Source organism: Anser anser (genome assembly GCF_964211835.1).
Source record: "Anser anser genome assembly, chromosome: 1".
Taxonomy (NCBI): domain Eukaryota; kingdom Metazoa; phylum Chordata; class Aves; order Anseriformes; family Anatidae; genus Anser; species Anser anser.
Window position 1 is genome coordinate 99,287,706 of NC_139720.1, and position 27,252 is coordinate 99,314,957.

Consider the following 27,252-nt stretch of genomic DNA (forward strand, 5'->3'; position numbering starts at 1 on the left):
CCAAAGCCTGCCCCCGTCCCCGGCGGCTCCCCGCCCGCAAGGGGCGGTGCGGCGAGCGGGGCGGGGCGGTGCAGCCGGGGCTCTTTATCCGGCGGGAAGCCGGCGGAATTTTGGAGTTGCGGCTGGAGCAGCGGTGCCGGAGGTAGACGAACGACGACGACGAGGGGACAGCGGGGGGAGAAAGCGAGCAGCCGCTGAAGGAGCACGGTGGTGGCGGCCGGGCGCTGCCGTCGCTCCGCACCTGCCGGGCCGCGCTGAGCCCCGCTCCTCGTCGCCTGCCGCGTGGTCTGCACGCCGCCGCCCCGCACCATGGGCAAGGGGGTGAGCGGCGGGGCCGGGGGGCGCCGCTGCTGCTCCGGGGAGGGGGTTTCGGGGGCGGGGGCGGGGTCTGCCGGCCGGGGGTGAGGGCTGCCCGGCAGCCGCTCGCCCCCCGCTTTGTCCGCTCCGCGCCGGGAGGCGGGGGGGCGGCCATGTCGTGTGCGGTGGGGTTGCCGCCGGAGGGCGGCGCCGGGGCCGCCCCGACACATCTCGGTGCTGGGCTGCCGCCCGCTCCGGGGAGGGAGGGAGGGAGGGAGGAAGGATCGGGGAACCAGGGAGGGACGGCTGGAGGCGGCTCCCCAGCGGCGCCGCCGCCCCCGGAGGGCTGTGAGGAGCCTGGGCGGCGCTGGAAATGGCCGCGGAGGGAGCGCCTGGCGCCCCTGCGAGGCGCGGAGCCCGGCCTGGTGCGCGGCCCCCCGGGGCCGGGGGGGGTCCTCGGACCGGTGCTGGAGGAGGCTGCGGTTATCTCCTGCCCTTCTGGAGCCGAGCCGGGCAGCGCGGCCGCTCTCGTGGCTCCTGGCCTCTGCAGGAGTACTTTAGACTTGTTGAGACAGCAGGCCCCCGCGGGGGTGTGTGGCCGGGGGGTGTGACAGGATAAAGGGCTGCTTATTAGCGCCAATTTGCTTATTAGTAGCCGCGAGGGCAGATAAGGCTTGATAGCATAAGGAAGGTGATCATTCATGACTTTATCATGTCTATCCTGCTAATTGGGCTGATAAAAGCCTCCCAGCATGCTGTGCAGCAGTTTCTATGCGCTCACAAGGCGCTGTGTCAGCCCGGCTTCCTTCCAGCCTTCAGCCCGCAGCAAGAAGTCCTTAATCCAGATTATATCTCTTAACTATAAACGCATTTGAAGGCTCTTGAAAACAGAAGTGGGAACTTGAAGTTGGATGTTACAGTCAGATGCCCGGCTGGGGAGCAGAAACAAAATGTTCCCGGCCGTCTCTGCTTCCACGTGGAAGGCAGAGCTGTGAGGTGCCCGGAGGCGCAGAGGTGGCGGCCCTGTCCCCGCCTGCTGCCTACAGGTGGTGTGTGCTTCCACAGTGCTGCGCAAACACTACCCGACTCCGCATTGTCCTCATCCATGTGGTACAACCAGCGGTGTTGACACAACAGCATGAATAGGAGACATGGAGGAACACGGGTGAAAGGATGGTTGTTTGGAAAAGGGTTTGAGGAGCACACAGGGGGAGTTTGGGAGGGTTGCTCTCTTGCATTGGTGAAGTCCTGTTGTAGTCAGATAGCCCTGCGTGATGCTTTTTAGGCTAGTGGGTAACAGGTAATACGTACAATAATCTCATCTATAATATTTTTTTTTTGGGGGGGGGGGAGGCATTGATGCAGTCTTCTGTATGCTTTAAATCCTCAAAGAAACCTTTTAACTCTGTGTGTGACAGCAGTGCCACAGGCTTTGGGGGCTCAGGCCATCTTGGCTTCACTAATGGGAGTTAAGTGCTTTCCAATATAGAAGGCTAGCTCTAATATATATACCCAGCTCATTTTCACTTCAAATTACGTGGGTTGTGTGTGCATAGTAAACAATTGGCTTGGAACCGAACCACCAGCATACTACCGGGAAGTCTGAGGCAGCCACACACTATTGCATTATTCCTGAAGTCACAAGATTCTCTCATTTAGCAGGGAAAACATGCAGTAATTAGGACCCTCTGAAAAAATAGGGATGTGAAAGAGCAAGGTTGTGGAAAAAAGGGCAGGGTGTGACTGCACAGCTCAACAGCGTGCGCTTGCCCTGACTTAGGGCACCCAAAAAGGAAACCTCCTTCCCATGGGAGCCTGGCGTTGAAGAGAAAGTAAGAGCGTGTGTGTGTGAGAACAAGCTCCCTGTGTGTGGCGGCTGTGAAGAGCAGCTGAGTGGGGTGGCTGTTTTACTTTAGATGGCAATGGGAGGGCCGTGAGCTGCCTGGGTATGTGCATTATCAAGGGAGGAGGGCAGGATTTCATCTCTGTCCGCAGACTCCGTCCTCATTACGCTTGCAGGGTGGATGGTCATTACTGCGTGCATGGAGTTGCTTCTGGGGATCGATACTAATACCTGAACCTGGGTTAAATTTTCTTTTCCTGTCAGGAACTAGGAAGGTGTATTGTGTAATAGACCAACTGAGGGGAAATTATGCAAATCAAAGCAATCATCTGGTGCAATTAAGAAATCTCAATGTTACTCTACCTACATCTTTCACTCCCACTTCTTATTGGTATGCTGAGAGGATATTCCTTTGGCCAAAGAAAAGCCTGGGCCTAGTCAATGCACGCTTCCTCAAAGCGGTGTGATGGGATAAAAAGGTTTCTGACAGGTTGTATGGGCCTGTGGGTTGCCATCCCACAGCCTAGTGGGGTCCTGACACGCTGAAAGCTGCATGGTCATGCTTCACCCAGACCTTCCCAACGGGTTGCTGAAGGTACCAGCTCCTCTGGTCTTCACGTGTGTGTCAGACACTGGAGACACTGTCTTTGACTGTAGAGATGCACTAATATGCCACACAAAGAACTGCAGGAGATGTCACTCCTACAGTTTATAATGATACAGCACTGAAAAACAGGACATTGAAAAACACTCCGGTGTTTGGAAAGCCAGTTCTGCACCTGGCTCTTCAAGCAGCTCCATGAGAAGAAATGTTTGTCCCAGGATGTGGAGAAGACTTGAGGAATGTGGGTAGTCCCCTTTCAACCTTGAGGATGAAAACCCTTGCAAGTTTTAATCCTCTTGCCATGCGGGGAAGGCTTGTCCTCCCATAGTTAGGGAGGCAGCTGTCTGCTTGCTGAATCTCAGTAAGGAGAGCTCATGATGAGCAGTTGCTGGCTGTCAAGTAAAAACTGCTTTGTCCTGTCCTAGCTGCTGAGAGCCTGCTCAGCTGAGGGCTGGCAGTTGGGCTTTTGATGAAAGATGGGAGGTTGAACACTGCTTTTTGGGAGGCAGTAAGAAGGATCCTGGGAAGGCATTCATGTTCCTTGCTTAGTATTGCATAGGGTCATGGAGCAACATTTCCAGTCCAGTAGGAATGGACACTATCATGACTCATCTGGTTAATATATTTACTGAAGGTTGTCCCATGAGACAGCAAGACAGTAACTTTTCTGTTTTCTCTGCACAGTTGATTGTAATGACATAAGTACTAGAACAGACTGGGACTCCAGAGACTGCTTAATTTGTTTTGGCTTATTCTTGACACTGCTTGTTGGATTAGGCAATGTTAGAATAGGATCCTTCAGAACTTGTCCGCTGATTTGCACCCCTCTCGTTTCCTGGTCAATCATGGCTTGTGTTTAAAACATCAGCCATGAATGGCTCAATTAGTCCAGAGAGGAAAAGCATAAGTTGCCTCAAAGACAATAGGGTTTTCTGGGGGATGTGTAAGACTGGTTACACCGGTGTCTACAAATGTTCTGCCTAAGCCAATGGAGAAAAAACTTATAAGGGAAGGAAAAAGTTGTTTTTTTTTTCTCTGTGGCACTTTTGATGAGTCAGAAAAGTTCCTCAGCTAAGCAAAGTAACAGATGTGACATTTCTGATGAGACAGACCTTCCTTTGTGTCCAGGCCTTGTGCTCCCATCTTGATAAGATGCGGGTCAGGACTACCGTATGCTTTCTCTTATGTCTGGCAGGAAAAGGAGGGGAGAGCAGGGAGATCTTCCAACGCTGAGGGGCGGCAGGATGGACACCTTGTCCCAGGGCAAGCCTTTGTTGAGCTGATGAGGTTCCTCTGCCAGCACAGAGGCAGCCGCCCTGAGGGCAGAGAACAGGGGCAATGCTTTGATCTGTGCTTCAAGGTCATGTTTGAATGACAGAGCAGGAAGCTCGAGAGCTGAGACCAATACTACTGGCCCACCTTTTCTATAAGGGTGGGATATGGTGGTAAAGCAACAGAAGGGTTGTGCCTTTTTATTTTTTTTTTCCCCTTAAACTGAGAAGCTGGTAGGCTAGCAAGTACTTGGTTTCTTACAGAAACAAGTAACAGTCTGCTTTTTGTCCTGCCTGCAGCTGATGCTGGGCTCTTTTGAGTTTTTTCTAAGTGAATCATGCATGAACAAGGGCGGTGAGCCTTTTCATGTTGGCCCCCTTGCAGGTTGTCTCTGCAGCTGCTAGAGCTAGTTTCCTATGTTCTTGGGCTATAGTCACTGCTGCCCCACTAGGCTAAGTCACTGTACTTGTTGTGGAAGTTTCCAAGAGCCAAGGGTTTTTTACATCGCTTCCAAGAGCTTGCCACGCTTTTCTGGTGGGGAGGGGGTGAAGCCAGAGGTGCTGGCATGCCAATCAGGGCACCAGCTTCTCCACCTTCATTAGAAATCACTTATTTAAAGCAGAAATCAAAAAGCACGTGTTTCAGGGGGGACTGTTTTGGACTTCTCTGCCAGAGGTCTAGCAGTGGTTGAAGTCGTTCCCTTCAGAGATTGAAGGAAAGAGAGAAGCTTCATGGTGACTTTGTGAATTGCCCCATGGCAAATTCTTATGATGCTGGAATGCGAGGACTGTGCTGTTTGAAGTTCTGTGGCTTTTGCTTTTTTTTTGAAATAGTGCAATGGGAGTTTAGGTACAGGGAAGAGAATGTCAAGAATGCTGACAATCTGCAGTTGTGTGTGTCGTTTCCCTGGCTGGGAGGTGGCAAACAGCTAGACTCTGCTCCACTTCTTTAAAACCGTTTCCACTGCACAGCTCTGCAGCTGTGTGCAGGAACACAGGGGATGCAAAGCCCACCTTTACTGATCAGGGTAAGGAGGGGTTCCTCTGTACGTGTGAAACATGTGAATATGGCTGCAGTATGATGTGCCCAAAGCTTTCTTAGAGCAATATAAATCGTTGTCTAGATGTGCCCGATGATTTTTGTAGGGAAGCTGTGATTTTTTTTGATTATTTTTTAGTGCAGTTTCACTTTTAGTTTGGTTTTCTACTTCTCTTGCAGTAAGTAATAATAAAAATAAGTTTCCTGTGCGTGCTGCTGAACAGGACGATTCTTGGATCCTCACAACAGTTTCTGTGTCCAGACCACTCGCAGGAATCCGATTTGTGATTTGAGGCACTCGTGCAAAGAGCGAGGCAGCGCCTTTGAAACCTCTTCTTAATCTTGTTACCGGTTTGACCGAGGTGTTGCTAGCGGCTGTTTCATCTCAAAGTACTTCTCGGAGATCTTACTGGGTGAAAATGTCATCGCATAAGACTTGGCAGGATGTCGTAGGCCCTACACGGGAGGGAAGGGGGGAGGAAAGCAGCTATTGGAGGCTTGTGAGAGTTGGGAAGCCTATGGAGTACTTAAAGGAGGAACTGCTCTGTGAGGCCGTGCTGGTGCCTGGCTTCGGTACCTTGCAGGCCGTCCAAGTTTCTTGTAGTTTTTTTGGTCTCAAGTGATGCCTGTATTTGCTGCTTCATGCTTTCTTTGTCCTTAGATGCTCATTTACCCCCTCGTGACAAGATCTGAGTCTGTGTGATTTAATGTAAAATTAACCGTGAGTAAAGGGAATAAAAATCCATCTGAGTAAAGAGGCTTTAAGCAAATCATCTGCTCTCTGAAGTTTAAGCAGGACTGAGCACGGATCAGGGCTGTGAAAGTGAACTACTCTGTATACCATTCTTACTGGACAGACTTCCATAAATTGAAAGCAGATTTCCGTTGTGTAACAGCTCAGCTAGAGTGCCAAACTGAGAATGAAAGTGTTTGGAACTTATCCCCAAAATTTGTGTTAGAGATACCACCTCTTACTTATCTTCAGTTGATAGGCTGCTCCTTGCCAGAGGATGTGGAGGACTGAGCAGGGGGAGGAGGAGTTAATGCCTTGAAGGGAACATACGTATGCACTCAGGAATTGGTTTCTTCTGCTCTTCATCACTTTCTGCCTGAGCTGGGGCTCGCACACCAAGACTGACTGCATAGCATGTAGCTTGCTCTCCTCCCAGCCAGACTTGTAAAATGTCTGGCTGTAGGCTGTGATGCTGTTGAGCAGACTTAGCTGCTCACTAACTCTTTTCTTTATTAAAGTGGTGTAACTTAAAAAAAAAAAAAAAAAAAAAAAAAAAAAAAAAACATAATTATTGTCCGCCTGGCAGTTTTGCATATATGGCTCATATCTCCTGCTGTAGAAGCTGACTGAAGGTGTTTCTTAACAGTACTGTGTTTTCTCTTGTAGGCTGGAAGAGACAAGTATGAGCCTACTCCTACATCCGAACATGGCGCAAAGAAGAAAAAGGGGGCGAAGGTGGAGAGGGACATGGATGAGCTTAAAAAGGAAGTCTCAATGGTAAGAGTTGTAAGGCGTGGAAAGAGCGGCTTTGAGAACGTTCACAAAGCCTTGTGCCTCACGTGGCTTCTTGTAGAAAAGTGCTGGTGAGCTGACAGCATGGAAGGCATTGATTTCCATTCTTGTCCCCTCTGCCTCCAAACTAGACATCCTGTGAGCATTTCAGCATCAAGATGGCACTGAAAACATCACTTCTTAAAAGCATTTGACACAGAACCCAAGTCTCTGTTTGCCTGGGTTACACGCATCAAAGCCTAGCTGCTTCTCCTCACCCAGGCGAGCATTGTCTGGATAGCAGCAGTACTTCTTTGTGCTGTCATGTGGGTGAGACTGCTGTTTTCATTCCAGCTGAGGAGTGGAATCTGTACAACTCCATTTACTGTTGGCCTCAGCTCAGACTGACCTCAGTATTAGCATTCCTTAATCGTGTTTGAGGATGTGAGGAGTGTCTACCATCCCCACCCGTGAATGCTGGATGATGCTGTACATATGTATGAGCATCATGTGGCTTAGATCTGCCCTCCTTGAAACTGACAAGGCTTTATTTCTGTGCTGTGTATGGAGACCGGGCTCACATTTTTTTTGGCCCTGTTTGTTAGGGAGAGGGACTGCTAAAAGTTGCTCAAAGATCCAGTTTTGTGTTTGGTAGTGATGCTAGCTTAAGGCATCTGTTCCTTCCAGTGCCACTGTTTAAGGGAGATACTGCTGTGTACTTTTTTTTAAGCTGAAAATAACCTGGCTGTGAAACAGAGCCTTTTTGGGGAAGAAACATTACTTAAGCTGGCAGCATTACTTAAACACGTGAAATTACACAGCTAATCTTATGTACACCTTCCTTTCCAATCCCTCCACCTCCTGCAACCAAAAACAAACAAACAAAAAAAAAAACAGAGGCTTCACAGAATTTGCTGTGAGCATTGACTGCACTGAGATAGTCAGATTGCTTAAAAAGCTGTTATGTTGTGCCCAAATATACAGAAGAATGCTGAAGAGGAGACTGCTTTGATTGAGTTCCTGAATGCGATAAGGAGATGCTAGCTTATCTTTTCTGTGACAAGAATCTTAATCTTACTGAGGTGTTACAGATGAAACCTGGTGACGGGGCGAATTGTTGAGCTTGTGCTGACCCATCTGCAGGTAGTGTGGTCACCCCTCATCTATTTCTTCTCTTTCAGGATGACCACAAGCTCAGCCTTGATGAACTTCATCGTAAATATGGAACAGACTTAAGTCGGGTAAGTAGGCTTTGTTTTCCCTCTCTCTTTGCTCTGATTGGAAAAGGAGCAGTCTCGGCTCAGAGCACTTCACAAAGGGAGATCTGGGTGGTCTGTTTCTTTTCCTTTTTTTTGTTTAATCTCTGCTCTTCCAGTTAAGTTTCCCAGGCTTTGAGAGAACTGTTGAGCTCACAAATACTCCTCTTCGTCCTCCCACTGTACAGCCAGCATGCAATGCTTTAGTGACTTTGTTTTCTAACAAAGTCACTGTTATCTGCCTCTGAATTGTTCCAAGGTCGAATTGATTCTTGTTTTTTTTTTTTTTTCCTGAGGAGCTTGTAATAAAGGCAAATGTTTGTTATATTGCAGATGTAGTCTAGTGAGCTAGTACATGCCAGAGACTTGGCGATGGTTAGTAGTAGTTAAAAATTCTACCCTTACATAATAACAGGTGTGCAAATGTTCTGGCTAACCTCAAAGGCTAGTGCAGAAGCACTGCAGTGATTCTGCAGTGCACCTTTGCTCTTGTTTGCTTTAAGGTGTTTTTTTTTTTTTCAGGATTGCATACAGCAACAAGTCTGCTCTGTCTCTGTTACAGAAGACTTGCATGCTTCTGTCAAAGACCTTGGCTTCTAAAATCTGAACTTCCTGGAAAGACAGTCTCAAGTGTCATCATCTTTATAGTCCCCAGCTTTCACTTGTTCCATAATTTGATAGGATGGATTGCACTGGGCTGTTCATCAGTGATCAAAGTCTGCTGCTGTAGCACTCTTCCCTTGGCTGCCTTCTGTGTTGTAGCCATATGATGTGCAGGCTCCTCAAGTAGCACCAATATCCTGTAGCTCCTCTTCTAGCATGCAGCTTTCACATCCTGCACTTCTGTTGCAGACCCCTGGCAGCTGTGGAGGTTTCCATTATCTGTTAGCATCTCCTTATTGCTGTGGCAGGCCTCTACCTGCATTCTCAAGCAGAAGATGAACAAATTTAAAACTACTTTCCCCAGCCAGTCTTGCCACAATGCCTCTAAAAGTAACTTCTCTTCTAGGGTTTGACTACCGCACGTGCAGCTGAGATTTTGGCTCGTGATGGCCCAAATACCCTCACGCCCCCACCCACCACTCCCGAATGGGTGAAGTTCTGTCGGCAGCTCTTTGGAGGATTCTCACTCCTGCTGTGGATTGGTGCTATTCTGTGTTTTCTGGCTTACGGCATACAAAGTGTGATGGAGGAGGAGCCCAACAAAGATAACGTAAGTAAAAAAAAATGTCTGCTTTACCTCAAAGGCAGGCTGAGCAGCCTGTTTGGCATAAAACATATCAGCTTCCTCTAAGCATTCAGTCCAGAAGCTTTTCCCATAAGTACGGGAAATTCAGTGGGTGAGCTTAACATGTTTTGGAGTGCTTCCACATAATGAAACGGACAGCCGACTTCCTTCATGTTGTGTTAACAACAGTAGCTTGTGGACAGCCTTTGTGTACAAAATGTACGGAGACTGCAATTACCTCCATGTTTTGTAATGGGGCATTTAAATACCAAGCAATTTATCTGGACAAGCTGGAAGCCTTTCAGGCAGATCACGCTCTCAATCACTTTCTCTGCTCCTTGTAGCTGTACCTAGGTATTGTGTTGGCAGCTGTGGTTATCATTACTGGCTGTTTCTCGTATTACCAAGAAGCAAAAAGTTCCAAGATCATGGAGTCCTTCAAGAACATGGTGCCTCAGGTATGGAATACCTCGTTCCCTTGATCTGCCGCACTTGCTCTGAGTTATTAACTGTTTTAAACATGAGCTTCAATCACAAAATGCCTTGCGGTGAATGCTGTGTGTTTGCTTTTAGCAGGCAAGATGTCTCTCGTGCCAAGCTGTTAGTGTGGGTTTCTTGCTCTTAATGTTGAGGGGAACGCTAGTTCCTCTTTTTGCTCCAAGTAATTATGCTAATGATCCAGGGCAGTTCCTGGCACCCTATGAGTTCCACCAGCTTATTAAAGTCCATAACTTTCTTGATAGCATAGGGAATTCTGTAACTGGTGTGATAAATGAGCGCTAAAACTCAGAGGACATGGACAGTCTGTATCATACCTAACCATCTTACTGTCACCTTGGCAACAAGGAATTTCAGTAGTGAGAAAACACGAACAGCTATCTTTCTTAAATGCATCTGAGATAAACATGTTAGCACAAGCAGGAAGTTCCTTAGATGCATGAGACAACTATTTTAAGATGCTTGGATTTATTTTGAGCACCTTTCTTAAGAGTTGCTTTTGACATAAGTTGTTTCTTTACTGTCTTTCAGCAAGCTCTTGTAGTCAGAAATGGTGAGAAGTTGAGCATAAATGCTGAAGGTGTTGTAGTTGGAGATCTAGTGGAGGTGAAAGGAGGAGACAGAATTCCAGCTGACCTTCGGATCATATCTGCACATGGTTGCAAGGTGAGCAGCGACAGGCTGTCTGAAAGCTTCATAATGGAGGATGATGAATTAGTCTGGTTTCTAAGAATTTCTTCTATGTTGTGAATGGGTTGAGTGGCAGAGTAAAAGAGGAAGGTGGGGGGAGCGGCTGGTGTTTTATCAGCTGTCGCTGCTGAATCATCTGTCTGGCTGCGTATGAAGTAGTGCTCTCGTCCATGCAGGTGGATAACTCCTCACTTACTGGCGAGTCAGAGCCTCAGACCAGGTCTCCAGACTTCTCCAATGAGAACCCACTGGAAACCAGGAACATTGCCTTCTTTTCCACCAACTGTGTGGAAGGTAAGTGGCTCTTCCTAGCTTGCTAAAGTATTAACAATGCTAGGGAGTGAACTCCATAGGTAAGCAGTGCAGATGTTGTGTGTGTTTAGTGTACTAGCTGCTAGCCCACTCCTGCCATGCAAGAGCAGGCTGAAAGTTCCCAGTGAAGGCTTTCCATTGCCCATTCCAACTCCAGGACGGTACAATGGGCAAAAGACTCCACAGCACTACTGTTTTTGTATGCGTCTCCCAGAGGAGCAGCTATATGGTGTGTTTTCAAGCATGACTACTCTGTTACAGCAGCGTTAAATCACAAAATACCATTATTTGAAAAAAGAGGGCTAGGCTGAGGTATAGGAAACAATACAGCTGCTGTAGAAATTGGGAATTCCAAACATTTCTGGCAAGGCGTCTGTAGTAGCATCAGGTATAGTGGTAGGTCCTCTTCATGTTGCAGCCCAGAGCATCTTTTCCATACCACGGGGTGTCCACTAGTGTGGAAGCTCCGTGTTCTATCCCACCTCCAAAAAACCCCAAAACCTTGGGAAGAGAAAATGTCCTCCCTCCTTTAAAGGAGGGAGGAGGACATAATCCACTTCTTGAAGACTTCTTTCTCCCATTAATTGCTTATGCAATTGGCACTTGAACCAAGTGGATTTTTGATTCCCTGGGGTAGAAGGGAGAGGGCATACAGCGTGGCCAGTCACACAAATCTTTTGTAGCCCTTGTCTCCATTTATTTCTGGAGACTAAAAAAGCTGTGGTGGGAGGCCTTGGCCTGTTGGATTGCCTACCTGCATTATCTTGGATGAAGCTTGCTAAACTGTAGGACAGGCTGAACAAGCTCAGTTTAGGGTATTGGGAAGGGGGATTGTCTTCTAAAGCCTGCCTTTCTTCTAGGCACTGCCCGTGGCATTGTTATCAGGACTGGGGACCGCACTGTGATGGGCCGTATTGCCAGTCTGGCATCTGGACTGGAAGGGGGAAAGACTCCCATTGCCATGGAGATTGAGCACTTCATCCACCTCATCACTGGAGTGGCTGTGTTCCTGGGTGTCAGCTTCTTCATCCTCTCACTTATCCTTGAATACACTTGGCTGGAGGCTGTAATCTTCCTTATAGGAATCATTGTTGCCAATGTTCCTGAGGGACTGCTCGCAACAGTCACGGTGAGTGAAGTTGGAAGAAGAGGTTGACTTAATGCACAAACTGTATGGTTCTTCAGGAAATGGAGTGCTTCATGCTCAGCATGTATTTGTAGAGGTGAACCTAAAGTTCTGTAGGTTCTGTGTGTGGTGAGTGTATAGGGTTAGGTTTTACAAATTTAGTGTATTCTGATCAGTTGCCTGAATCAGTCTCTGGTTCTGCAGCTGTTTATCCGATGAAGGTGGGTCTCTTGAGTTAGACCTGCGCAGAGGCTTGGCATTGTGGAATGAAGTAAGGCTGGGAGTCCTGAATTTGGCTTTTCTCCCTTTTTCTGTGGTGGGGAGGGGTCCTTCTACTCAGAACTACTGAGTGTTGATTTGTTTTTTTATACCCACATGCACACCAGCCCCCCAGTCCTGAAGGGCTACCAGAGCATCTAGCAAGTCTTGCTGTTATCCCCGGTTTTGACCTGGGAGCTGGCAGAGGTTCTTGTAAGCTTGGTTTCCCATATAGATAGAGAAGAATCCAGGTGTTCTTAGGTGTGTAGAGGGTGGTGGTGGACAGGTATAGAGGCTTCTATGCAGCTTTAGGCTGCAAAGCAGCAGCCGAAGCAGCAACTGAACATTTGGGAGTTTGAACCCCACAGAACTTCTGGCAAGAAAATAACTGGGTCAGCTTGCTCCCTATACCAGTAAGTTGTTGCCCTGTCTCCAGGGCTATTTTGGGCTTTCTTCTACATGGTCTGCCTCTACCTATTTTGAGAGTTCCTCTGATTAGGGAACTGTAATGTTAAATGTTAATTAACACTAAAATGTTAGTCTAGGGCATGTTATCTCCTTCCTAATGCACTGAGAAGCAGGAGGCTGAAACCTTAAGCCATTTTCTGGAGAAAACTGTCACTTAAACGTAATATAAGAGCTGGGCCTAAGCACTGCAGTTCATGCTCACCCTGCTGGTGTGCAATAGGAATCACTGCAGGGTGCATGATTTTGTCATTCCATGCCCACAGTGAGTGGGGTGACACTGTATTAGTGCACAAGCATATCTAACCTGTTGTTTTCCTTATCTCCAGGTATGTCTGACACTAACAGCCAAGCGTATGGCCCGCAAGAACTGCTTGGTGAAGAACCTGGAAGCTGTGGAAACTCTGGGATCCACATCCACCATCTGCTCTGACAAAACGGGCACTCTGACACAGAATCGCATGACAGTTGCACACATGTGGTTTGACAATCAGATTCATGAGGCTGATACTACAGAGAACCAGAGTGGTAAGGCCACCTCTTTGTGCTGCAGGCATCTCTTTTTTAAAAAGGGTTTTGTGTAAGAGCCTGTGTTTCTAGCTCTTCAGTGCAAGTGAAGTTCATGGTGCAGGGACTCCTATCATGATCTGCTAAAAAGCTTGTGGTGAATTATAGAAAGCTTTGCACTATACCACAGTTGTTTAATCCATAAACGGATTACCTAAATCCATAAACAGGAAAAAATCCCTTGTCTGCCTTTGCATCAAACCAGTCCATTGGAATTTTAACCTCTTGAACATTCAGGTCCTTATTTCCACAAAAAGGACAGACATTTGCTATTCAGTACTTCGCAGTACCTGATTACCTTTGCCAAAATGTATCCCAAATTGCCTCATCCTAAGTTGTGTGTGAAGCTTTAAAAGTGGACAGAAAAGATGTTGACGCTGATAATGAATTCCTTGAGACTAGACGTGGACTGAAATGTCCCATGTTGAAGTAGACAGCTACTCTTGGACAGGGGTTTTCCCAGAACATCCTGGTTGTGGTAGCAATGAATGAAGTGTCTGTAAGAGTTGAGCAGGAAGTTTCTTCCAGATACTGATAAGAATCTGAAATCCCGACATGCTGTGCAATTGAGAGGTACTTATCTCTCTAGAACTACGTTTAGTAAGTGCAACCAAATTCAGGAGTTTTCTAGCTGTCATCTACCTTGTGAAAGGTTGTGCTTGCAACACGTTACCGGCATAACCTTTCTCCAGTGGTGCTGCTGTTCTCTGCCCTGCTCCCACAACCACTACAAAACATTGTTCTTGTCCGAACCACTTAAAGCTGCTTTATTGTTCTTAGTCTTTAACGCTAGCATAAAGTAACAAGCTATAAATAAAGTGTTATTTGGAAGCACTTAGTTCTGGCTTGGCAACAGTTGGCTTGGCTGCCATAGAAATAAACACAGAAGATTCCTCTTTGTGGAAAGTACATCAGCTTATCAGTTAACTGTTCACTTCATCTCCCTTGAAGCCATCTTAAGAGGCAGCATGAGAGAAGCATTCTCTGTCTATGTACTTAAGCATTGTTTCTTTGGGGGTGTTTCATCCAAATTCCAGGTTGTCTCACTTTATCTATCACCCCAGAAGTGACACCCAGTATCCCTTCCTCACTCCTCTCTGAAGGGATGTTGCTTGTCCAGTTTTCCTTGACTGTGCTAGCGTGGTCTCTGCTGCTGAATGCATCGGTTAGTTGGCAGTAGAGGTGTTTTCTTGTGCTATCACTTTTTCACCATAAGGTCTTAAAATAATCAGCTGCTTATCAAGTACCTGCGGAAGGGGGTGGGGAAATGAAGGAGCTGTAGTGTGCTAACAGGCTCTAGGCGAGTCTCCTACTCATGAGGTACAGGCTTCTCACTGTTAAGCCTGTGGAGTATTTTTTTTGTGGTTTTTTTTGATTGTTTTTGACATTCTTCCTCTACTTTCAGGTGCTTCCTTTGACAAGAGTTCAGCTACTTGGACTGCTTTGTCCAGAGTTGCAGGTCTCTGCAACCGTGCTGTGTTCCAGGCCAATCAGGAAAATGTACCAATTCTTAAGGTGAGTTCCCAAAAGAAACAGTTGCATTGCTCCTTCCCCACCAGTCTCCCATAATGACACTAAATTTCATCAGGAACTCTGAAACAGAAACATCTGTAACTCTTGATCTCAACTGCAGTCTAGTGCCATTATAGGAAATTTGCTATGGGCAGAGGAAATGGGACAGGGAAGATGCTTTCCACAGTGGGCTCTTTGCCATCCACTGTTATCTTTGGTTTGTTTGGGGGGTCAGATACATTGGAAAGGATTAGGAAGGGCCAGAAACTTTTCCTAGGCAGTTTCCCCTGTCTGGCTGTTCCAAGAATTGCTGTTTCTGTCATGTATATACTTAAAAGCCACAAACACCCATTTCTGGGAGCCAGGATAAGTGGACACTAGAGTTGCGGGAGCAGCAGCCGTGGGACTGTTTGTCTTTGGCCATTCTGTTCTCACTGGCAAGTCTTAGCTTTTTAAGTTTTTGCTGGTTCAGCGTGGGTGCAAATGCCGACATAACATCAACATGGATTCCTGATTCTGAACTGTGACCAAGCCAGGGCCGAATTAACCGTACAATGCTCATAATCTGTCAAATATTAGTCATATTATGTCATAAACTTCTTCCCAAGCATATTCTTGTAATGTGGTGATGGAAGTGATAGAACAACTTATTCTTCCATAGCAGTTCTGACTGTAACTTCTGGTATTTTTTTTTTTTTACATGTAAGATAGAGCTGGACTTCCTCCAGTCTAAGGAAGACTGAGCAAAGAATAGTCTTAGAGAAGTTTTTAGGTACCAACGTAGTAGTGTAAAAATAGAAGAAAATATTCATGGACAAAGGAGACAGAAGGGCAAGAAATAATTTAAATTACAGCAAAGGAAATTCAGGCAGAACATAGAGCACACACAGATCTCCAAGGCTGAGTGCTCACCTGCAGTCTCTACCAGTGCTAACTTTACTTTGGGGAGTGGGGAAGGGAATAGATTAAACCTTCTCATCCAGAGGCTTGTTAAGGTGATCTTGTCTTGGGGTGGGAGAGGGCATACAAGTATCTATCTCTGTGCGTGTCGTTAGTTTTCATCTTGCGTTTGCTGTTCTTCATGACAAACAGCTTATGGTAGGTGACTGAGAAATCCCTCATATCAGTTCTTAAAATTCACCATTTATTCTCTTTCTGACTTCACCTGGTTAGCTGACTCTCTCTACTATTTAAAAGGGCTTGGCTTTGGTATCAGAAGACTGCTATTCTCTCAGACAAAAGGCCTAGCATTCTGAAATGCAGCTCTTTGCCAGGACTGGATGATGGAAATATTCTTTACTGCTCTCATGTTATGTAGAACCTGGGACTGGGCTGAGTTGAAAGCACTTTTTTTGACATGTCTGATGTTGTGGTGAGTTCATTGGAATGTGCCCTTTGATAGTTGTCTCTTTTCCTCAGAGAGCAGTGGCAGGGGATGCCTCTGAATCAGCACTTCTGAAATGCATTGAATTGTGTTGTGGTTCTGTCAAGGAGATGAGAGAGAGATATCCCAAAGTGGTGGAAATACCTTTTAATTCTACCAATAAGTACCAGGTAAGCATGTTTCTCGTTTCTCTCTTGAGGGGGAGACACTGTGTGAAGTACTTACGTAAATTTGCATGAAGACTACTTCAAAATTTGTATTGACACCAGAATCTCGTCTAGCCATTACTGCTTGTAGACTGCTCAAGTCTATATAAAGCTAGTGAGAAATACTTAGTTACACTGTGTAAGAGCTGCTGGAGCTACCTTGACAAAAAGGCATCAGTTGCTGGAAGAAGAAGAGACTGTTTCCCACCTGTGCAGCAGTAGTGCACAGAGAATAGAAGAACTCAGAGCTGGGGGTATAAATGAGCTGCAGGGAAATGATCTTAGAGGTGAAGCTTGGATACAAAAGACCTGTGCCACATTCTGTAGTTTTATGGTAACGTTAAAGAATATGTAGTAAAACATATTAGGAGGAAATTCTTCACTGTAAGGGTGGTGAGGCACTGGCACAGGCTGCCCAGAGAAGCTGTGGATGTCCCATCCCTGGAGGTGTTCGAGGCCAGGCTGGATGGGGCCTTGGCCCACCTGATCTAGTGTGTGGCATCCCTGCTTATGGCAGGGGGGTTGGAGTTAGATGACCTTTAAGGTCGCTTCTAACCCCAGCCATTCTGTGAAAACCTTACTTTGAGGAACCTTCTTAAAGTCTAGACGAATGGAAAAATAGAGCAGAATGTCACCAATAATCCTAAGCTACCCTAGTCACAAAAAACTTAAGTGATGGTGATGTGCTGGGAAGGTCATGAGTAAATGTCTAAAACATTAACTTCTTCCGTCCTAGCTGTCTATCCACAAGAACGCAAATCCTTCAGAATCCCGTTACTTGCTGGTGATGAAGGGCGCTCCAGAGAGGATCTTGGATCGGTGCAGCTCCATTCTTCTTCATGGCAAAGAGCAACCACTGGATGAGGAAATGAAAGATGCTTTTCAGAATGCCTACCTTGAGCTGGGAGGCCTTGGGGAGAGAGTGCTGGGTAAGGAAAAAGAACCTTAGTAATAAGGAAAGACTTGTCCCTCATGCTCTGGTGCAGATTCCCCATAGATTAGATGGAGTGTTGGTTATACTGCAGGAATGAAGTGTGCTGAGTCAAGGTCACTTCATTGATGCATACAGGAGCAGTCCTGCCTTTAGCTCTTAACCTACAGGGCAGCCTGCAGGGTCTTGTCCTGCCCAGCAGCTGGGTTGCCTGGATCAAAGTGAAGCAAAGTATTTGAGCCCTTCAGTCTCCATGGGGCCACATCATATTAGATTTGCTCTGCTACACGTGAACCAAGCTGTGTTTGGGCTCCTAGCAACAGCTATTAGTTATCAGAATATGAGTGAATCTCCTGTTTCAGTAGCTCTGGCTGAACCTATGACACTGCCCTGCTCTTGCAGAGCTGTTTGCAGAAGCAATAAATGTTCACGCTCTCTGCCTCTTTGATGTGTAGGAACAGAATAAACGTGGGTTTTGATGTGTTGCAGGATTCTGTCACTTGGCTCTGCCTGATGACCAGTTCCCTGAAGGCTTCCAGTTTGACACGGATGAAGTGAACTTTCCTGTGGACAAACTGTGCTTTGTAGGATTGATGTCTATGATCGACCCTCCTCGTGCTGCTGTGCCAGATGCTGTTGGCAAATGCAGAAGCGCTGGGATTAAGGTAGCTACTTCCTGGGCTGAAACTGCCTAGCTTTAAACCTCTGGATATGAAGGGGAAGGGCTTCCCATGTTGTGTGTGAGGCTGTAATGTGGGTGAAAGGAAGTATTGGTCAAGATCTAACCAGTGCTGCTTTAGGCTTCATTTCCTAGTTCAGCTGAAGTGGTTATATGTGACTGAAAAATTAGTTGGACTCCAGACTTGTAGGACACTGGCAGACACTGCAGTGGTGTTTGTCCCGAAACATGTGATTTGGCTCAGGTGTCGTTCTGTATGTCCCACAGTACTGACTGCAGTCAGAGAACAAAAAGCACAAATTGGAGAATGAACTGGAGATGTGGCAGCTCTGGGGTTACCAATTTTGTCTTCCCTCCACCTCAATCCCTTGCAAATGCATAACAGGTTATAGTACCTGTACCTCAGGCTTGCTCTGTACCAGGACTCGATAATGGAACAAAAGCCACGTGGCCCTTCAGTCTCAAGGGATCCTGTCTGATGGGCAGTGCTGCTCTGCAGCACGGGCAAGGCTTTCACGGCAGTCTATTTGCATTCCAGGTTATCATGGTTACCGGAGACCATCCGATCACAGCCAAAGCCATTGCCAAGGGTGTCGGCATCATCTCTGAGGGCAATGAAACCGTAGAAGATATTGCTGCTCGACTCAACATTCCTGTCAGCCAAGTAAACCCTAGGTACTGACTGGTGGGGAACACGAAAGCTCTTCAAAGAATTAAGTATTTGCCTCTCTCCTTGCCTTGGATAATGTCGGCATTTCTCCCCAGACATGCTAAGCTTGGCTTAAGCTTAGCTGAGCCTGTTGTGGCTCTTCCACAATGTATTGTGAGTTATGTGAAGAATACATAAAGCTGCCTTGAATGTGCGTGTAGTTAAAAGTAAGCCCTATCTAGAAAACTTCAGCAGTTCCTTCCTTCCTCTGCCCCGTAACTGCGTATCTTGATGGTCTGCCCCCCAGCTGGGGGAAACAACCAACCAGCGGGCTGGGTGGAGTCTCTTTTTGTGGGGGGTGTAACATTTTTTCCCCTGGAGCTGAGTATTTCCTCTCCGCTGAATTCACAAGCACTACATGCTGACCGAACATACTGGGCAGGAAAGAGTAGCTAGGTAGTGGCATGGGGGAGAGAGGCTTAGGGACTGTTTTGAGCAGTGCTTCTGCAGAGCCCGAAACCACATATTCCTGTGATTTCAGATCTTTAAATTGGGAGTAAAACTAGATTTAACCTCTAACATATATTTTAGTCAAACTGCTTTAGTAAGTTAACTTACGGATTCATAGGAAAACTCTGCTAAAAGAAAAAAGACTAGTTTGTTGGCCAACTTTGGATTGTGGCTACAAAAAGTCAAGTGGTTTTAACTGTTCTATACTGCTGAGAGAAGAGTTGAAACACCACATGTAAACTTGATCACTCAGTGTCCAGTTCTGTTCCTCTTGCTTGCAGGCTCAGTTCTGGGTCTGATTGCAGGTAGGCAAAGAGCAGGACTTGAGCTGGGTAGAGGAATTGCTGGTCAGTAACTAAACAGGATAAATGTGAAGATGAAATTCTCTCCCTTTATGGGGTTAAAGTTCGTCTTCACAGCCTAGTGCAGAACTGAGGCTTCCTAAGAAAATGTGCTTTGGCATAAGTGGGCTGTTTGCAGAATGGCTGGGCTGTCTGCATTGCTTAGCTTGACCCAGCCTGTGTTTGGCCTGGAGGGTAGCCATGTAGTTTATGAACTGTGAATAGAGACGCCCTGTGGGATGAATTGTTAGGGGAAGACAAGTATTGTGGCTGAATTCTTCTCCCTTTTATTGAGGGTAACTTCACAGCCTAGCAATGCAGGCTGGGGATCACTGGGCTGTGTGACTGCGCATATCAACAGCTGGCTGTAAGGGTGGGGAAGGAATTTCCCTGTCTAAGCTCCGTGAAGTCACTAGCTGCATGGATAATCCCCTAGACCTATAAGGGATGGTATGCTGGGTTAGAGCTGGTATTTTGCCGTAGCATGCAGGGTACCAAACCAGTCTAAGTATAACGTGCTTTTGTTGCTGAAGAGAGTAAAATAGGCTGAACTGGCATAGCACGAGCTCTCTGAAAAGCAAAGTGTAGATCAACAGTCTGCTGGAAAAAGGATTGCTTGCAGAAGACGAGAGCATCTTTTGTGATGTTAGAAGGTAACTGCCTGAGCCAGGGGTTCCTCTCTTGCAGGGAGACCAAAAGCTGTGGAAACAATTTGTGTATGCCTTGATGCCTTTTGAAAAAGCAGTAGAAAGAACTAGGCTGCTCGTGGGGCTTTCTGTCTGTTGCTTGGCACTGCCTCGTGTTGCTCATCTGACTTTAAACTTGGAGCATTAGACTAAATGCATAAACTTCTGTGCAGAGGCTGCACAGATTGGTGCTTAGTCACCCACAGCAAGGGTTGATCTTTACCCAGAGTACTGAATAGCTGTAGCTTTATGGGACAAATACAACTGATAACATAAATCTAACTTATGAAGTAAAATGTTCTTGTCTCTTGATTGCAGGGATGCTAAGGCTTGTGTTGTTCATGGCTCAGATTTGAAGGACATGACTAGTGAGCAACTGGATGACATCCTAATGCATCATACAGAAATTGTCTTTGCCAGGACATCTCCTCAGCAGAAGCTTATAATTGTGGAAGGCTGTCAGCGACAGGTAAAAAGACAGGAGACCAAGGGATTTTTATCAGAGCAATCCCTAGACATGCAAATAATCAAGCAGTGTTGCTTTCTCAAGTAGCAGGGCTAAGTTTTCTCAGTGCTCTCAGGTAATGGGACAGGACTAAACTTCAGTCTATCAGCATCCGTTGGGCTACTGATGTCAGGCTAATTCCTAGTACCTATGTATGCAGATCTTACAGGTGGATTATACTTAATTCTTAAATGCTCTGGAGGTACTTGGGGAGGGTTCAACATGGCTGTAATTCTTCCACCATCTTCGGAGGGAGCAGCATGACTTTCTGATAAGCCAAGCCTGATCAGAACCTAGGAAGTGGTAAGGGGAAGATAGGAGAAACCTGCTCTGTCCGAAACACCATATAGATATTTTATAGATATTTTCATTCTTTGCCTTATGTCCCTTCATAACTAGGGTGCCATTGTAGCAGTCACAGGTGATGGTGTGAACGATTCCCCAGCCCTGAAGAAGGCAGACATCGGTGTTGCTATGGGTATTTCTGGCTCAGATGTTTCCAAGCAGGCAGCTGACATGATTCTGCTGGATGATAACTTTGCCTCTATTGTCACTGGCGTTGAAGAAGGTGAGTTTATAACTGCATCTAAAAGCATGTGGGCACACGTCAGCAATGTTACCGATTGCCCTATGATATAAAAGTTCCTGGAGGGATCTCCGTTCTTGAAATTTGTTGCCACGACAAGTGTTTTCAAGGAGGGAGAGGGACTTCCCTTCTTCCTTGAATCTTGTGCCTTTCCCTGGGACCAGCGCTACCCTTTGGGACAGCTAACAGTGGAAAGCAGTTGGGTAACAAAAGCTTTGTCCTTTTGCCTATTGCTTTGGCCCTATGGTCATCTCTACCTACTGAATACAACGTGTTTTGCTTTCTGGAGAATACCTCTCAAAGAAAAGCAGAAGGGGGTACCTCCAGGGGCTCTTGTTCGACCTTCAGCAAGCAGGGCTTAGTATCATACTGCTGTATGCAGTTAACCTTGCAGGCAAGGATTGTGATGACCAGAAAACGCTACTTTTATACAGGTGATGCAATGCTTGATGTACGCAGTCCTTGTTGCCTTGTATAGCACCCTTACGTGCAAGAGAACTCTTCAATTTATTGCACTAGCACTTTGCCATTCCTTGTTACCAGTGAAGATGCCTGTGAGCTACTTCTGCTGATAAGCAAGGGTTGTGCTCTTCTCTTCCCTGCCCCAGGGCGTCTGATCTTTGATAACCTGAAGAAGTCCATCGCTTACACCTTGACCAGTAACATTCCTGAAATCACACCTTTCCTGATCTTCATCGTAGCGAACATCCCCCTTCCACTGGGAACAGTCACCATCCTCTGCATTGACTTGGGCACTGACATGGTGAATGTCTTTTTTTGTCTCAAAAAGAAGTGTGGATGTTTTTAGGTACCCTTAAAAAAAAAAAAAAAGGTGGAACGAAATACAGTTTTTCTTGAGTGCTTTGATTTAAATAAGTGACCACTTGATACTCCTGTAGAACCTACTCCCTATTTCTTGGCTCTCCCAAGTCTGAGCATCCTTTAGCTCCGTGTAAGGACATACTGGGGAGGGTGGAGGTCGTTACCAAATACTACATCTAGGGTTTTGAGGCAGTGCTGTTTCTCAGGCTGAAAGTATGAGGCAGGGGAGGCTATGCACAGTGAAAAAACAGAAGTGGTTCTAACGGCAATCCTACCACCTTCAAAGGTCCCTGCTATCTCCCTGGCATACGAACAAGCGGAGAGTGACATTATGAAGAGGCAGCCCAGAAATCCCAAAACAGACAAGCTGGTGAATGAAAGGCTGATCAGCATGGCCTACGGGCAGATCGGTAAGCTGGTCTGGTTGCTCTGGCACTGACTTGGACTCGGTGGTAGTGGGGGGGTTATACGCCATCCTGAGTCAGTGACTGTTCTGTTTATTTTGGTAGGGTTGAAATTTGGGCTGTGTAAACCAGAACCTTTAGGCTTTTGAGAACTTTCCGTGATCCTGCCCCTACGGCACGTAGCGGTGGCTTGTGCAGCTTGATCCATTGAATCGCTTTCACAGTAATTTTGCTTAATTGCATAGCACTGTAAAGGAGCTGGCTGACAACCAGCTCTCCTCTGGTTCAGACTTGTTCAGCAAGAACATAGATCCCATTGTTAGTTTAATTAGAAGTAAAGGATTCTCTCCAGCATATCCCTAAACACACAGCATTAGGAGCCTTGATTAAAGGCAGCTACAGAGACGTGCCTGGTTCACAGGATGGGAGCTCGTGCTTAATTGCAGCAGACCTTGGGAATCTTCTTGACTGTATTTGGCAAAGACTGGGGGGTGGGTGAGGCTTAATGAGAATACAAAGGGAGTTTTATCTGCTGTCCTTGAGTACCATGCATTTCACGGCACAGACCAAAACAGAAATAACTGTGTACAAAGTTGGGAGCAGAAACTGCTCAGCAAAAGGTCTGCAGTTGAGTTTGATGTTAGCATGAACTACTCCTACAGCTGCCGTTTCGGGAAACTGAGCCCCACAGGGAGCAATTTTTTGAGGTGCCTGAGGCCTCCAGTAAACTGCTTTCTGTTAATTGCACTGCGCGGTCGCTTAATCGGTTTCATTCCCTTTTCTTATCCATTCAGGTATGATCCAGGCCCTTGGAGGTTTCTTCACCTATTTTGTAATCATGGCAGAGAATGGGTTCTGGCCCTCTGGATTGCTAGGAATCAGAGTCCAGTGGGATGACCGATGGATTAACGATGTTGAAGACAGCTACGGACAGCAGTGGGTATGTTTTGAGGCACAGCTTAGAGGCTGTCAGACAGAACAGTAATGCATCTGCTGGACTTGTTGCTCACGCCAGAGAGCAAAAGCAATGTATCCGAACAAACGTTCTCTACTTTGTCTGTTTCCTAGACCTATGAACAGAGGAAAATAGTGGAGTTCACGTGCCATACAGCCTTCTTTGTCAGCATTGTGGTTGTGCAGTGGGCAGACTTGATCATTTGTAAGACCCGAAGGAATTCTGTTTTCCAGCAGGGGATGAAGTAAGTAGGGCCATCTGTGGAGGATTTGGGGTGGGACCCCAGCACATGGCATTCCACTTCATCATCTTAGCAGTGTTTGGGCATCTTGGCATAGGTCATAAACAGTCTGCCTTGATGGTGGATAAAGGCACTAGGTGTCTTTCTCGTTCTACCTGCTGCAGTCTGTTGGGGTGAGACGGAGTGGAGTGCTGACTTGTGCTGATACTGTCTGTAGAAGCTAGCTCACCTCGAATGACAGTGGCAGGGAGGTATTCCAGCACAACAGCTTTGTGCGGTGACAGAGCAGCTGAGGTCTTGAGCTGGTGACCTGAACCCCAGCTGCCTTCTGAACTTGTGATGAAGGCAAATGCTGGTTGGTGCAGTTGTGAAATACTCACTCTAGAGACATAACAGGACCATTCTGACAGCTGTGCCAGCAGCTTGGACTGCCTGATAGTCCCCATCTGATGGACTTCTGGGCTAGCCCAGAACGTCTGTCTTCAGTCACTACCATGTGGGAACAAGGGTGGGTTCTAGGATATCGTCCACAAGAGCATTTTGTGCCTGTTTTCTCTTTTGTTTCTTTTAGGAACAAGATTTTAATATTTGGTCTCTTTGAGGAGACTGCTCTGGCTGCTTTCCTTTCCTACTGTCCTGGGATGGATGTTGCTCTAAGGATGTATCCCCTCAAGTAAGTTGTATCATGTGTTTTGTGCAGCAGGCTACACCACAGAACGAGAGTGGGGAGATAGAGAAGAGCAGCTACTCTTGTACTTATATGGGGGTATTTTTATGGGTAGGGGACTGTACCTCCAAAGAAAACAAGCTGAATTGCTATAAAATATAGACCAGCTATCTCCTCTTTACTGAAGATGACATCTTGTGCCTTTTCCTACCTTCCAAAGAATTAGCACAAAATCTTTCAAGAGGCTGCTACATAGGTGCAGTTAGACCAGTTGGTGCATACTAATATTCCTAATGGTTGAGAGAATGCCAGCATCTTAAGCATTGCCCAACAGCATTGCAACATTTCATGACAGGATTTAGTCTCAAACAAGCTTAAGTGTCACTTAACTTCCGTGAAATCTTCATGACAAAAAAATAAACACAAGAACAAAACAACAACAAAAAAACCACTCCCGATATGTTTTGCATTCTGCTCAGAAATGTTGTTTGGAGTTAAGTGCTGAAGTGCTAGAATTTCCTAACAAAAAGCTGGCATCTGCCCAGTGCCTGCAGCAACTGGATGTTAGCACATGTAAGTCATAAGGGAAAGCAATGCAGTTTGAATGAGCTAGACCGTGGGTACAAAGGTTATAGGCACTTAGAGGAAATGTTGCTGGATTAATAGGTGGGGAGGTGCTGGTACAGAGACGAACAAAGGCGCTATGACACGCCTTGTGTTGGAATTAATATCCAAAAGTGGATTAACGTATTGCAGTAAAAAAGTGGTAATTCTTGGCTTGGAGTATTCTCATTGAACCACAGCCTCGTGGGAGTGGGTGCACTGGCAAGCTGGGACTAGCCAGCCTTCCAGATCTGTACTCTATGCTATCAAATTAGAGCTCTTCTAGGCAAAGAGCATCTTCTCTGCCTGTGTTCTCATTGTCTTCTCTCCCAAACAGGCCCACATGGTGGTTCTGCGCCTTCCCATACTCCCTCCTTATATTCCTCTATGATGAAATCAGAAAGCTCATTATCAGACGCAACCCTGGTGGTAAGAATGCGTTGCTAATCTGTGTTTCCTTCCCTACCTCCTCGTGCTGCTGAGGTGTGCTTGGGGACCCCCAGTGCTGAGCACCACGTGGGGGTGTGTTTTGCTGCATTTTCCCTTCTTTGACAACTTGAGCCACTTAAGCTGCAGTGAGCTGCAAGGCAGTTCTTCCCTCCACCTTGGAGACTTGGTGGCATGTCCCTCCCATCAACAGTGCAGTTGGTTCAAATTAAGGACTCTGTCCCTCTCCCTGTCTTCTCCCCAAGTATATGAAAGTATTAATAATTCTCTTCCACTTAATTCTGTGCATTAATGCTTGGGACATTTTAAAAAGCCAAAAGAAGGCCTGAAAGCTGCAGCACCCCAATTACCTGGCAAGAGTTTTTGTGACTAGGTCGCTTTCTAGCATATGTATGGCTGTGCAAGTTTTCAGAGCCTGAGAGAAGCTCTCTGGATTAGTCTTAAAGCTGTAAAGTTCAATTCTCCTTCCTTTTATCTTCTAGGTTGGGTGGAAAAAGAGACCTACTACTAAAAAGCGCCTGTAGAACATTCCACGCACAGCCCATGCCACCTCTCCACCATCTCCCCTGTGTGCATGTACTTCATCTTTGCAAGCGCAGAACTGTGCCTGGGCAGGAATGAGCTGAAACTGAAGGAAGCATGAAGAAACATGGACTGGAGGAGAAAGCAAGAGGGAAGAATGGGGGGAAGTGTCAGACCATCAGTCCATGGGGATGAGAGATCGAGTAGCTTTATGTGCCTTTGTTTTTTGTAAAAGGAAACAGAAGATTTTATATGTGGATTTTTACAAATAAAGATGGATTCTAAGAGGATGCCCCCACATGGTCTTAGGCAGCTGTTTTTCTCAAGGCAAAAACCCGTTCAGGATGTGGCACTGACAGTATAGGTTTCCAGCCCTTGGCTTCCCCTTCTTGTAGCTGGATCCAACAGCACCTGCAGTTTAAGAGCCATGGTGCCTTCCACTGTGTAGTTCAGTGCTGAACAGGACAACCTGCTAGCAAACACTTGCATTGCAATACCCTAAGCCTAGGAAGCCTCCTGGCCTCTAACTATGTATCTTGGCTGCTTTTTGGAAAAGTCTTGTGCCCTCCAAATGTAACATCAGGTGCAGAGAAGAAGGGGTGGCTAGAGGTCTGCTCTGGCCTGCTTCCACAGGCTGTGACTTGTGGGCTGGGCTCAGAATGAGAACAGGCTTCCACTGACTGGCACTTGAACCCAAACCCTTGTCCTCCCCCAACCCTGACATTGTGGTTTTCCTGCTTGCTTTGCCAAGCAAGGGCTCACGTTTCCTAGCACCCTCTTTGTATACGTACTGAGAGTATATGCTGCCCCTAAGCCAGTGGCAGCAGGGAGGTAGGCATTATGCCTCGGTGGAGTGAGGGTGGTTAAGTCCATCTTGCAAAGCTTTCCACTTCCCCTCGTACTTTAAGCTTTTTCTGTTCTTGTAGCTCTCTAAGTTGCTTTTTCTAGAGTAGAGTGAGAATGAGGAAGTCATGTCACACTACCCCATCTCCATTTCTCAATGCCACCCTGGTCTGGGCACTGAGGGTGGGCAAAATGGCAGGTGGTAATGCCTCTCCCTTCAGCCACATCATGAATGGTTTAAATAACTCATCGCTGTTGTAAGGCAGTGCTTGTCTGGGCTCTAAGCTGGCTCTGGGCTCAAGGGAGTCATGCTGCTTCACTCTGGATTTCCAGCTGTTTTCTATATGTTATGATGTATGGTTTAATGTCGGTATGGTTGACTGCCGAGAGCTTGGTGGGAGAGTTGATGTTTCATGTGTGGACAGTCATCATCTCAAAGTCCTAACTTAACGTTCCTTGTGCTGTTGTTCTTAAGCCACCTGAAGGTTCTTCAGACCCTTAGTTTTTATCCCTGAACTGCTAGTCTGTGCGCCTCCTGCGTATGTGTCTGTCTCTGCAAAGTGTTGCTCTAAACCATATTACAGAAAGCATCTGCAGTTAAAACTCTCATGTTGTCATCCATCCTTCCATGGTTTTTTTGAATGTTATTTTAAAGCGATCACTTCTATCATCTCCTGTACACTGTAGACTTGTGAACAGCGTTAGCAGTACAACAGGGAGGTAGGGTTGTAGAAAGTGAGAAGCTGGGGGTGGAACTTTGTACCTTAGCTGAGATGCTCGAATGTAGAACCCCTGATTGGA

General features: G+C 46.6%; 1 protein-coding gene across 1 annotated transcript; it reads left to right on the forward strand.

Moving 5' to 3' along the window:
* The first annotated feature begins 67 nt into the window (after window positions 1-67).
* On the forward strand, window positions 68-25,906 carry ATP1A1 (ATPase Na+/K+ transporting subunit alpha 1). The gene is made up of 23 exons (XM_083811648.1): window positions 68-321; window positions 6,454-6,564; window positions 7,740-7,799; window positions 8,824-9,027; window positions 9,387-9,500; window positions 10,072-10,206; window positions 10,407-10,524; window positions 11,403-11,671; window positions 12,721-12,919; window positions 14,364-14,473; window positions 15,890-16,024; window positions 16,797-16,989; window positions 17,481-17,656; window positions 18,209-18,345; window positions 20,175-20,325; window positions 20,761-20,929; window positions 21,556-21,710; window positions 22,056-22,179; window positions 22,968-23,113; window positions 23,242-23,372; window positions 23,941-24,042; window positions 24,977-25,068; window positions 25,569-25,906. Exons 1-23 carry the CDS (start codon window positions 310-312, stop codon window positions 25,595-25,597), a joined length of 3,072 nt encoding a protein of 1,023 aa, XP_083667774.1. The 5' UTR covers window positions 68-309; the 3' UTR covers window positions 25,598-25,906.
* Window positions 25,907-27,252: the final 1,346 nt, after the last annotated feature.